Raw genomic sequence first — 13,613 nt, 5'->3', positions numbered from 1 at the left:
AAAAAAAATAATACAATACACTGCACACAAAAGAAATATGAACTGTAAAGTCTGTTATAATATTAAACCGAAAATGGCAAATGATACTAGATCGTCTAGATTAATATATCATAAGCACTACGGGCTACTAAAAATAACTTACATGCATCGAGAATCGAGATAAGATATACTCGTACAATACTAGAGCGCGAGCGATTTCCCGTATTCCACCAATACTGGCAATATTACCCACATACAACATACTTGTAATTATTTTCTAATTATATGTCTATGTTATTACAGAGATAAAAATAACATAAATTATAACATTATTATCTATTGATGATATTATTTATATCAATGAAAATATTAATTAATAACAATAAAATGCACGAAATAAGATATATATAATATATATTATGTCTTAGTACTATTTAGTTATTTTTGTCGATAAAAAAAATGGTTTTTAAAATATAGAAAAACTTTTTTTTTTAAATCACTGAAAATTGTTTGGGCCCCTTTCACTTGGGTATTCGAGAGGGCCCCGGGGCTGCCGCCCCGGCTAGACCCCCCCTTAATCCGTCCTTGCGTATATATGTATTTTATTGAATTGTAAAAATCTTAGATGAACATGGATCATATTACATTATAATATTAGGTTAGGTATAACATTTTTTGGGGGGTAGGGGTAGTAATTTACCGCAGGCCAAAGAGCCAGCAGGGGTTTCCCCCCGTAACACAAATTACCACCTATTAGACCTGTATATACTTAATAGTAACAGCCAACGGCTAACCACTGAGGATAAAAACAATCAACAAATAATTCACACAAACTGCTATTTTTTGCAATCAAATATACCTTCTTAGGTTTTAAAGTAAAAAGAAAATTTAGATTATGTAGATATTCTTTGGGCAGTTTGTTTTTTTTCGATTCAAAATAATTTTCTAATTTTTATTTTAATGTTTATATTTTATACGTACCTATATTAAAAATGATAATAATATTTAGTTTAACAAATCTTATAAACCGTGAGAAATTACCAGTTAAACTATAAATATAATACACTATAATAACATTACAATGTAGTATAATATAAAATATTAATTTATTACAAATAAAAAATAGACTCTAAGTTCCGTTGTAACCACAATACTAAAAAACACACCACGTTTCAACGCATATATTATTATTATAAATTAACTTAATATTATGTAAGACACTTTAAGACACTTTAACACGTATATTTCCAAATATTTTTATATTTTTTTAGTACACTTATGTATATACATAAGTGTCTATATAGACATAGTCTACACGATAAAATTATAGAATTTATAAAATTTTATTTTATTTTAAGTGGAGCTACGAAGGTATTACTCGAATAAATGTTAAAATAAATGACTCGGAGTTAAAAAAAAAAGTCAGCTTTAGATGGACGAATAAGTTTGACCCTTCGTTTGTTCGATACGCGTGTATATACCATCTATATTGGAGTTAGCGTGGGTGATGGTGAAGTGGCATCTACGGGTCCCAGGGGTGCGATCGGGTCCGAGATTTAATTCCGTCGATCGAATTGAGTGTGTGTGTGGATAAGTACGTACCACACTCAGTCGGCACAGGACGAGCGCAACAGCATGGGGTGTGGGAAGGGTATACTCTTTAAACAAATCAATTTATCGTTAATGCGTCTTTCTGCAGCTTCTACTATTGTGGCTATGGGATTTGCACTAATAACGTGTATGGGGTGGCGATGTGTTTCCACAAAGGGTGGAAATTATTATTACTATATACATATACAATATACACTTATACATGCACATAATGTATCCGGTGTGTGGAAGGTAATCGTTCGGCCGTCACAAGTGTAAACCTGTTAGCGGGTCACGGTCAAAGAGCGGCAGAAGCCCTCAACAGAATAAGTTTACCATTTTAATTCCCTTGCAGACCCTTTCATAATTTGATTTTCATTTGCCACAGAAAATCCATCGGTGCCCATCGCTATAGCGTCTATAATGAGATCCTACTGCATTGTGTATAGTTGATATATATCTACATATATATATACAGTGTCCTATATACAATATTATATACATCCAGTTATGATTGGACATTGGTGTTGTAGAAATAATATACTTTATAATATTATGCGCTGATACTATTGATACGATTTAGTAGAAATTATTGATAAAGCTAGAAAACAATCACTAATAATCGATAGTAGGTAATTAATAAGTAATTAACGACTTTGTAGATAAAAACTACTAATTACGATTTAGCCTCGTCCACACGAGTGAAGGGAAATTTTAATTTGAATTAACATTAAAGTTAATAAGTAACTTTCAAGGCATCTCATATACATAATATATGATGAGAATGCCCAAAATAGGTAGGTATTATTATTATATATATGTGGGTATTTATAGGCAGTGCAATAAAATAAATTAAACGCACTGGAATGTTATATTGGTTTTTTACTATACCTGCGTATTTTACATAAGAACATGCAAATGCATAAATGCATAGGTGCATACAGCATACATAAAATGGAACAAGTATTAAATAAAATATAATTTAACATCATAATATTATATTGACGTATTGCGCGTGCTTGCAATTGGCAATATATATATATTATATATATATATAGCCGACAAATGGTTCTGTATACACACGCGCCCGTCCTCATGTAAGTTTTCTTTCGCAGAAAGTATTGAGGAGTGGCTGCGTGACCGCACCTGGTATGCTTCACCTATGTTCAGCTGAGATACGCGGCCGCGTCTTATGACCGTGTTCTCGTCGAAAACCAATCAAAAAGTATACTGCGAAAGGGAAAGACGATCGATTTCGAGAAAATGTGTGTATAGTTTGTAATGGCAGTAACGGCGGAAGGTAGTGAGTGAGTGAACGAGCGAGGGACAAGAGGGAGAGAGGACGCAATGGTGACAGAGAAAGGGACCGAAAACGGATGAGGAGGAATAGGGCTTTTGGCCGGCCCGCGGCGGCGTGCCCGTAGTAGTAGTATTACGTTAGAGATATATAATTGAATCTTTTTGCCGCGCTCGGCTTTCTAAACTATATACACCCCACCCCCGCAGACTCAACGTCCCGATACAGTAATCCCGAGGAGCTGTTATAAAACGTCAAACCCTCTTTCGCTACTGAATCACATTTATTTATAACCGTTCAAGAGTATTAGAGACATGAAATTGAAAAGGAGAAAAGAAAAAAAAAGAGAAAAAGATTCCTTGTATACTACTGCAGTAGCAGCCTATCGGCTTCAAACGAACGCATGGCAAATGCCTATATATATAATATCATAATATATATATATATTCATATTACATAGTACACATGTATACACATCAGGTAGGTATGTATAATATACGCGGAATGGGGAAAAGCAAGGGACACGGCAACACGCGTCGTTTAATACCCACATATACGTATAGATATAAATATATAAAAACATAATGCATATATTTTAGTTGGTATTGTGTATAAATAAAAGAAACACATAACATCGGGTGTGTGTGTGTGTGTACGTTATACATTTGATTATGGAATATCACTATTGCATGCCGTGGCGTTCCTGGTGCTGGCGCCGACGGTGAGAGAGTAGGTATAGGCTGGTATCTGGTAATGCGAATAAACATTGGATTTTTATGGGATTCAAAATCACCGCAAGGGAAATCGTTTACTGCAGGTCGCTTGGGAAGAAAAAATAAAATAATAGTATCAGCAGGACACGATTTCAAGAGGATTTTGTATAAACTATTATTTATACATGTAGGTACCTACCTACAGTATACACTTATATTATATAATACGTTATATTATATAGGTATTTACAAATTTACATGATGTACCTAAATTGTTCATAATAAATATTACCTAATAATAAACATTATACATACATTTAAAAAAAATGCATAAATAAAAAATAACTTGAAAAATATTATAATTTACTTATCTAAATAATGTTTATTTACTCTCAAGGTCACAACAATGAATAGTAACAGTGTACAGTATTATAATATCATTATATATTTATATAATATTGTGTAATAGCTATTATTAACGAAGAACATTTGATATTAGTAGGTATTAGGTTTTGACTATGGGACCTCTGAGTTAAATAAATTGAAGAGTGAAAGCGTTTATTAATTATTATCTACCAATAATAATAATTTTAATGGATATATTTGTTTTTATAAATTAAATACTTACAATATTAATTACAACACGAATTCACAACAATGAATAGTAACAGTGTACAGTATTATAATATCATTATATATTTATATAATATTGTGTAATAGCTATTATTAACGAAGAACATTTGATATTAGTAGGTATTAGGTTTTGACTATGGGACCTCTGAGTTAAATAAATTGAAGAGTGAAAGCGTTTATTAATTATTATCTACCAATAATAATAATTTTAATGGATATATTTTTTTTTATAAATTAAATACTTACAATATTAATTACAACACGAATTTGAATTAACATAAAATAAGAACATTTATTTTTCATGAATAAAATATGAAATAAATGTCGCATAAAAACTTAATTAAAAATTGATAATTATTAATAGAATACTGAATTTATTCATATTATATTATCACTACAATATAAACGTGAAATTAATTTTATACTTATATACGTTGAAACATAAAAATATACTGATCATATACTGATCGCATAATCACAAACGTGTCTCACGGGCAACGCCGGGCGGGATGGCTATAATGTAATATAATCGAACGACCGATCAACCCATAGAGTCTAACTAATGATAGCTCGAGGCTTGCAATTTCCCTATTATATTATATTAATCTCATAAGTCTAAGATATTATAGACGGGAACGGGGAGGTGTATGGTGATAAACAAATAATTTACACTCGGCGAAGCCGGGTAATTCAGCCAGTATTATACGTCTTTTACTTTGTATAATATATTACTATTATAGCTTATAGGTAACTCTAGAAGTAGGTAACTTTATAGGAACCTACTAAAAACCGCATGGTTTGATTATGCTCGTAATTCTTACAAACAATTAATAATTTTAACACTTTTTCGATGTGAATTTTTTACATACATACCTAAACATATTGAATTAATTTGCATTGTCAAATTACGATTAAACACATGTATATATTATAGACTATAGTAGCAAGTAGCGTATTGTATTGTGTTGTTTCCCGAACCCCTCGTGACATAATATTTTGAATATGAAAGAGGGTGAATTTAAGGCGTCATACCTACCAGTTTTATTGAATTCGTCGAATTTGCATTAAAAGCCAATATAATCAGAGCCAATGCCAAAAATATTATTCCCGGTTCAAGTAAAGAATTTTCTGACTTATTGTATTTTTATATAAAACCAATACAATTGTTGTCATTTATGTGAACTGAACATTTCATTTTTCAAATATGAATACAACAAACCAGTTACATAATGGACTAACTAGCTTATGTGACTACTGCAGAAGGGAGGACATAACACGTATTTATCAAGCTAATCTATTATAATAACAATGCGGTCCAACCAAAATATTATTTTTATGAACAGACGTTTAGTAAATTATGTGCAATACATTTTCCGTTAAATGCATACGATAAATTCATAATTCATTTAAATGTAAATAATAAGACACCCTCAAATATACGCTACCGCAGCTGATATCCTCAAATCACAACATTTTATTATATGTTCGTCGTATTATACAATTATTATTACTGCACAATTATTATCATTACTATTAACCTTACTGCAGTATTTCAAAAATAATATTATCACATTATACACAGTTGCATGCACTGACCTGTAGATGAGTTTGCGGCGGACGCTCCGCTTGAAGAACCCGCTGCAACCGTTGCACGCTAATATGCCATAGTGCTTTCCGCTTGACGTATCGCCGCACACGACGCAAGTCAGTCCCAGTGTCTTGGTCTTGGCTACGGCTTGGCCACCCGCCGACGCGTAATGTCCCGCGGTCGTGGCGCCCGAAGTCGGCGGCGTTCTGGACGCGGACACCGGTACCTGTTGGGCGGCACAAGCGGCTGACATGCAGAGCGACAGCGGCCTGTCCCTCATGGAATAACTTGAGTCCGTGTCTGTAGCAAACATAACGCGTGACCGGGCATTAGTGTCGAGTTTATAACGCGAATTCGTGGTGGGAGGGGGTGGGAACAGGAGCCAACAAGCAGGGACGTCATTGTTGTGGGGTTGTTTCTATGTATATGCGCCCCTAACACAATATTATTAGACACTGGCCTTCTTGTACAATGTTTTCAGTACCTATAGTAATATATTATAAACATTTTGTTTAATATTCATTATACATAAATAAATTTAAGGAAATATAAAACATTTTCACTTTCCATATTACAACACAAAATATACAGAGCTATTCAAAAGTCTTCGGTTTTCACCAGTTCACCCTATCATGATAAACGTGTGTTGTGAGCGCTGGTATAGGTAATGATTAGTGAACTGCCGTAGGTTAGTGTCGAAATGGACGAGTAAAAAAATACAGTCTAGATGTGTGTCAGCCAGACAGTGAGGTAATATCGAACATTTGTAACGAACTATATTATACAACTCGATTATTTTAAGAATAATTTTTTTACTTTGTTCCACCTCTGTATCTTCATTTTAAAAATAAACAGGAATTTTCGTAATCGGATGAAGAGTTTTGAATCACACAGTAAAATGATTTCACATAATTTTTTGAAATATAGAACAAATAAACGACGTTTCTAAAATTATTTCGGCCAGAAACTTTTGGAAATGTTGTGAAACATTGAAAATATTTTCAATATTATTGACACTTCCTGTAAGAACAGCATAAAATAAACAAGTTTTCATCTTTAAAAAGGGTTAACAACTTTTAAGGACAACTATAATGGGGACGACAGAATAATAAGTGATCTTAAGGGACTATATAGGCTTAGAAAAAGTGGCAGATATTCTATGTCTTCTGATAGATGTACACGAAGCTGTCGACCGGTAAAACTACCGAATAGAAAATATATTTTAATGTAAATAATTTTTAAGTTCATAAAAAAATTTCGATCGTAACTTAATTTGGAGTTTTTATATTAACCTAAACGTCCTAAACCTACTCATACGTGATTCTAGAATGGTCCATGCTCTTCCACTCTCTAATTTCTAAGCTTATGGATAATATTATGTAGTCATTATATATATAGCTTGGAACATATTTTAGTGTAAGACGTATTCTTTTTTTGTTTAATACAATAACTGGCCTGGTAAACACTTTCAGTGGCACGCACATGCTGGTTTTGCTCCCCTATTCTAAACATGAAATGACGGCCATGCCGTAACAAAAGGCGCTTCGTTACCAGTCAGTGACACCGTATGGAAATAATTCCAATAATGATTTGCAAGACCCGTTGTTTGATGTTTGATTATATTTTAAAACATGACAAACTGGTTATCGTAATTTTATTATTAAACCTGAAGAAAATTGCACGCACAACACGGCGACCGACTAAGTTATACGAATTCAAAACTGAAATATTTTCAAATTTTCTAAATCGTTAATACATACTATTGATAATCGAATTGAAAATTAAAAGTGTTTCGACCTATTTATATAAGACCAATTTAATATCAGACATAATATTACGACTTACGAGTAACTATATTATGAAGACGTGTACGGTCGACGCGGAGCAAGACAAAACGGAATAATAATAATAAAAAAAAATGTTTATTATGAGGCTTACATTATTATGAGCAAAGAATGAGCAAGAAATAAACATCTGGCCGCGAGGTATTATATACTTTTGACATATTGCTATAATATTATGATTATAATAATATATTATATCGCGTCTGCGTTGCGCGTGAATAATATTATAATAATATACAAAACTGTGTTGTATAATTATTACCGCCAAGTCCGCCGGATAGGCGCCCTCGCGATCCGCGGACATTCCTGGACGGGGGGGGCGATGGTGGAAATCATTAAATCCGGCTTATTTAAGCACGAGGCACGGCAACGATAGCCGGTGTGATCGTGTATATATATATAATATAATATATTATATTCCGCCGCCGCTGCCGCCGCGGACGGACGGAAGCAGCGCGTCGATTGATTATCCCCATGGGGGGCGTGCGCGCCTGGAAAACCGGCCGGGGCTTAACGCCGGCTCCGCGGGGGGAGGGCGAGCTGGTCGTGGGCACATCTGGCGCGGCGTCCCGGACACCGAATGAATCGTCGCTTACGCCCGCCGCGTGAGCGTGTATACAGCGTATTATATTGTACAACTTTAAAAGTCATTTTTCGCAGCACCGCCACGACCGCTACAACTATGATGCCTATTATAGTCTATACAGCATACGGTGCGCCAAAAACCTCATCCGTCCAGCGATTTATAAATATTATAATGCACACCTATTGTACCAATATATATAACATACTATATATATATATATTATAGGTATTTATTATACGTTTGTTAATGTTATTATTAGGTATGTGATTTATTCTGTGATTTTGTTACTTGCTCTCATTTAGATCGGTATACGAACTATATGAAAGCTCCTGTTTCTCTGGTTTCATTTTTTAATATAAATATAATACGCATCTCGGCCAGATTCTATAATATACTACATAACAATAGTACAATACGTCGTACTATAACATTATAAAATATATTAAATCAACGATATACGCACAGTAAAATAAAAACGACAGTAATGTTCTAAAAATATGTAATAGATTATAGACATATGTATATAAAATTACTATTTCAAATGTATTGTGAATAATAATCAGATGAACTGATGAAGACTATATATTATTCTAATCAACAGTTCTTTTAAATTTTCGTATTTAAATAATAATATAATTATTGTGTTTGAATATTATATCAAGGGTAAATTTATCCTATAAAACATAAAATATTTTTAATTTAAGTTATATTTTTTGTTTATTTTGATTTTTTGTCGATATTTATTATTTGTTGAAGTTATAAAGCTGTTTGTAACGTATAAGCTGAAAATTGAGTAAGGTCTGAAAATTGACCGGTGGATCTAAACTGACGAGAACTGCAAGCTGATGGGGAATTCTGGTCCCGAGGGATTTTGAAAATCCCTTATATTTCAGATCAAACTTAGTATAGGGTTTGTTTGTGGTTAATATAATATATTCATAAATAAAAAAAAAAAGCAAAAAAGAGTAGATACGAAATAAAATATAGGTATTAATGTATTATATGCTAACAAATCATGATTTATGGGTATTATATATTAGAAGACAATTTTGCTCCTTTAAACTTATTTTACATATGTATGGTATACTACCTATTATGATATTACCATTGCGTACCTGGATTTGTTGATAATATTTATTTTGACTTAACCTAATGCTGTTAAGATAGTAAAATTATAATATTTTAAGCATAATTATAAATATGATTTGTCATTGCTATATGTTTACCGTATATCCACGAAAATAGGGTATACTTTATAATTGACCATATAACATCATACACTCTATAAATTAGTTACTTACATTACTCAGTACCCCATACATATTTGTGAGTTCTGTTTGCTGGAAATGAAACTAGCCTATTGGATCATCAATCTCCCGCAGATAGAATTCTAAAATATGAATAGGATACTGAGTAATGTAGGTAACTGATTTATAAAGTGTATAAAGTTTTTGTGGACACATAACGTCTGTTATACTGTATACTGTATAGGACATATTTATTTACAAAATATGATTAATGCACATTAATATCATACATTTTCAATATTAATTGTATTTTTTTTTTTTGTAACTTTATCGGGAATACGCTTCCAGTTCATCTTGGCACTGCAAACGTTACGATTTAAAAAAAAAAAAACAGTGGTCCAAAAATTATATATTTTTTAAATATAATATAGTAGGTATTCGGACCCCTGCTTTTTAAAATCGTAACGTTTGACGAGTGCCATGATGAACTGGATGGATTATAATTAGTGTAGTGTGCACTCAGTAATATATATTTAATATAATATTAGGATCTTTCAGAGAGCATTTATACCTAAATTTAATTAAATAAATTATCTGATTTCTTATTTAAATTTATTGAAAAAATAATTAAACACGTCGTATATTTATTTGTAATATATATGCTAATAGGTATTTAAAAGACCGACAGAACATGTTTGTATAGAAACTAAATACTTCATGTCTGCATCAAAAATATATGCCTAGTTTGAATATCTATTAGAGAATATTAATTATTATAGATTAGAGGTAATTAAAGCTTATAAGCAGAAAAATTAAATAAAATAAAAAAAAAATCCACCGGAAGATTGACTTAAACACATACTTATACGCAGGAAAACACATTTTAGATCCTAAAACGTTGTTTTATAAAGAACGGTTTTCAGATGTCAATACCCGGTTTTATTGAAAATTGGTAACCGGGGATTTCAACATGTACAAGAGTGAAGATAATAATATATAATAAGTCCAGTGTTGGGTAAGTTACTTTACTCGTTACTTAGAGATAAATGTAATTAAGTTACTTTACTCGTTACTCAAACAAAATTGTAATGAAATTACTTTACTTTTCAAATAAAAAAGTAACTCATTACTTTCTCGTTACAATGTCTTGGCATTTATCATTCTGCAGGCAATAATGTAACTTTTTATAGAAATACATTACTTATAGTAAAAAGGTATAATTTGAAAAAGATGTACAGTTAATACAAAACTACATAACAATAGTAATTACTTATGAGTTATAAATATTAAAAAATAGTACTAATTAATTGTACCTACTTATCAATGGTAATTAATCATTATAGGTATAGGTAAGTTTATCATGTATTTATGTCACAAACTCATAATATAAACCATAGATATGTGAAAATAAAATCATAATACAAATATAACACAATAAGAACTTATAAAATTATAAAAATAAACCATTTATAAATGCCAAAATATGGCCAACATTGATAAAAACGTACCTTCCTACTACTAAGTGCTTCCTGCTTACTGTATGTATATTGTATACATAGATGCTATTATAGATTTTCTGTAAAATGGAATGTACAGCATTTACTGAAATTATCAGACTGATAATGACAGACGATAATGACTGGAAGATGGTTTGGTTTAAATTAAGATATTTAATTATGATTTTTTTCGCATGGCCATAGTCCCTATATTAAATAAAAAAATTATTGAATAGGCATTTTTTCTATATTTACCTTTTTCTTTATTTGTTTGTTTAGTAAAATTGACGCCATCCGGCTTTTTACAGTACCAGCAAAATATAAAGTTTAAAGATAACATATAGGTAATAACTAATAAGTATTGTATCTATGCATACACTTACATCGTATATCTACTCAAATAGTACGACTTTTAAGTTACCTATCAGTAAAAATGTGTGGTACAGTATAATATTATAGTGACAGCCGACTACATAAAACGTGTTACCTAAATAGATAAATAAATAATTAAATGAAATTATTATTATTTATTGAATGCTATGCAGTATGCAGTAATGCTTACATTGTGCATATTGGATATTATATGATTAAACAAATTGAACAACGCGGGCTTTTTCCCTAAGAAAAGGGGTGAAAGACGGTGATGTCAACGAATTAATTTGACGTCTCTGATAAACTATAATGAGAGAAACTACCTTTACGTTTAAACAGAACTTGCAGCCAGTATAGCACGTAGGCAACGATTGAACGATTGAACGATATTTTATTATAATATAAAAGAAGCAATCTGGAAAAATAAATAACCCAGTGATATATTTGCGTGTATAAAACAAAATAAAAAGGCGAACGCCAAAGTGGCTGGAATTGTTGGCTGCGTCTGATTGCATAAATATACACGGAAATTGGGTAAGTATACGCGCAACGGTGGCGAGGGGAGGGATTACTTATTTATTTTTTGTCGCCCTCCGCACGCGGTTCCGTTAGAAATGCTAATGAAATCGGACAAATTGCAAAACTATATTCCGAGGGAAATGCTTTTTTTTCTCCCGTCTCCGGCGCGCACGAAGGTCTTGACTTTGGCGAACGTGGGACTGTGTGGGCGAGGGAGGGTGGGGTAGATGGGGGTGGGTGGGTCGACAGCACGCACCAGGATGCGTATTCCCATTTAGCAACAGATTTATTCCTCTTCTTCGCCCGCCGTTCCTGCGATACGCGCGGCCGCCACCGCCACCGCCGCCGGGAGTTTCTAAGCTCCAAGGGAATACACCGCGGGCCCCGACACTCATTTATTCCAATCTTCCGTCGCTATTTAAAGTTTCTTCTGCCGTCTGCATCGGTCTTGTTTAACAATGAGTAATGCAGATTGAGCTCACTGCGTTCACAAACACTATGGTATACCATTGGTACCGTGTATAAATATATATTATATATGTATAACTACCTACTTTACTTTTATTATTGTTTTACGGGACATCATATTATTATTGGGCATGGTTTTTTTTCCGCTACCACAAATAATTACCACATTATAATATTATAACATAAACTATAATCACGATGTTGGTATGTCGCTGATTCGTGTATAAATAATTCCACATAATATTTAAAACTAAATAATAATAATTGCAAAAATGGTAAATAATACCTATACTATTATAGAGTACCAATAGACACTTCTTTTTATTTTTCAAAATAAAATAATTAGTATAAATCATATTTAATAGCAGTATAAAATCATTTTTTGAAGTTCATATTAAAAATTATGCTGCAGGCTTTCATTTAGGTAAAATTTAAATTTTCACCTAATCAAACTTAATTTTTTTTCTAATTGTTCAAACTCCAACTCGAATATGAATCTCATTCTATTTTTTTGAACTTAAAAATTAAAACAATATATTGTTTATTTTCTATAAAAATTTAGTTTTAACCTTCAATTTAATAAATACTAATGAACTAAAATTGTCAATAAAATAAAAATAAGTGTAGTTGTAACCGACACTAACTTTTTACTTTTAACATTTTAAATTTGATTTTTCTCAAATTATTCAAATTTGCACTTTAATTTTTAAACTTTTTATGGATTCTGAACATTTTCACATTTTTTACATTTTCAAGTGCTTGAGGGTTCAAATAATCCGAGAACCTATCCCTTATTTTTTTTTTATCAAATAAATAAGTTATTTAATATATAAATTAATGACTAATGAGGAAAAAATAATGTTCAAAATGTCAACTATACTAAAAGCTTTAACAGTAATTTTTATTTTATGTGAACTGTAATTTATTTTTCCGCAATAAAGAATATTATTATTACTTTGCTGTATATTATGTAAATGATTTATTATGATTTATTATATTTTAACTACAGTTTTAAATAATACATAAGCGTATGAAAAAGATCGATTTAAAATATTTTTAATTTGTTTTGTAAATATTTTTTTTTTTATTATTAATTGAAAATAGTAAAACGACTTTACCTCGATTGTCACTGTCGGCATTTAAATGGATACTGCCCATCCTTGGATCAGATAATGAAAAAATTGGTTGTGCAGATTGTTGTATTGAAATGAATGACCGATCTGCATCAGTTGTGGTTAGGTTCATTTTTAGTCTGAAATAAAAAAAATAAGTAAAATTTAA

The 13,613-nt window shown here is 31.6% G+C and overlaps 1 protein-coding gene across 3 annotated transcripts in view; it reads right to left on the bottom strand.

The window, feature by feature from the left end:
* Positions 1 to 13,613, bottom strand: part of LOC132943255 (photoreceptor-specific nuclear receptor-like) — a 32,241-nt gene that overhangs the window by 16,575 nt on the left and 2,053 nt on the right. For all 3 annotated transcript variants that reach the window (XR_009664335.1, XM_061012157.1, XM_061012156.1), the window contains exons 2-3: positions 13,451 to 13,584; positions 5,809 to 6,100 (exon numbers count right to left, since the gene is read on the bottom strand). Coding sequence is in view for 2 of the 3 variants with exons in the window: in XM_061012157.1 (XP_060868140.1) it covers positions 5,809 to 6,100; positions 13,451 to 13,577 (419 nt within the window). In the remaining variant the exon portion in view is untranslated. The remainder of the gene's footprint in view (positions 1 to 5,808; positions 6,101 to 13,450; positions 13,585 to 13,613) is intronic.

Source organism: Metopolophium dirhodum, chromosome 4, assembly GCF_019925205.1.
Source record: "Metopolophium dirhodum isolate CAU chromosome 4, ASM1992520v1, whole genome shotgun sequence".
NCBI lineage: Eukaryota > Metazoa > Arthropoda > Insecta > Hemiptera > Aphididae > Metopolophium > Metopolophium dirhodum.
The sequence above is the reverse complement of the archived record's forward strand: the minus strand, read 5'-3'. Positions and strand labels throughout refer to the sequence as shown.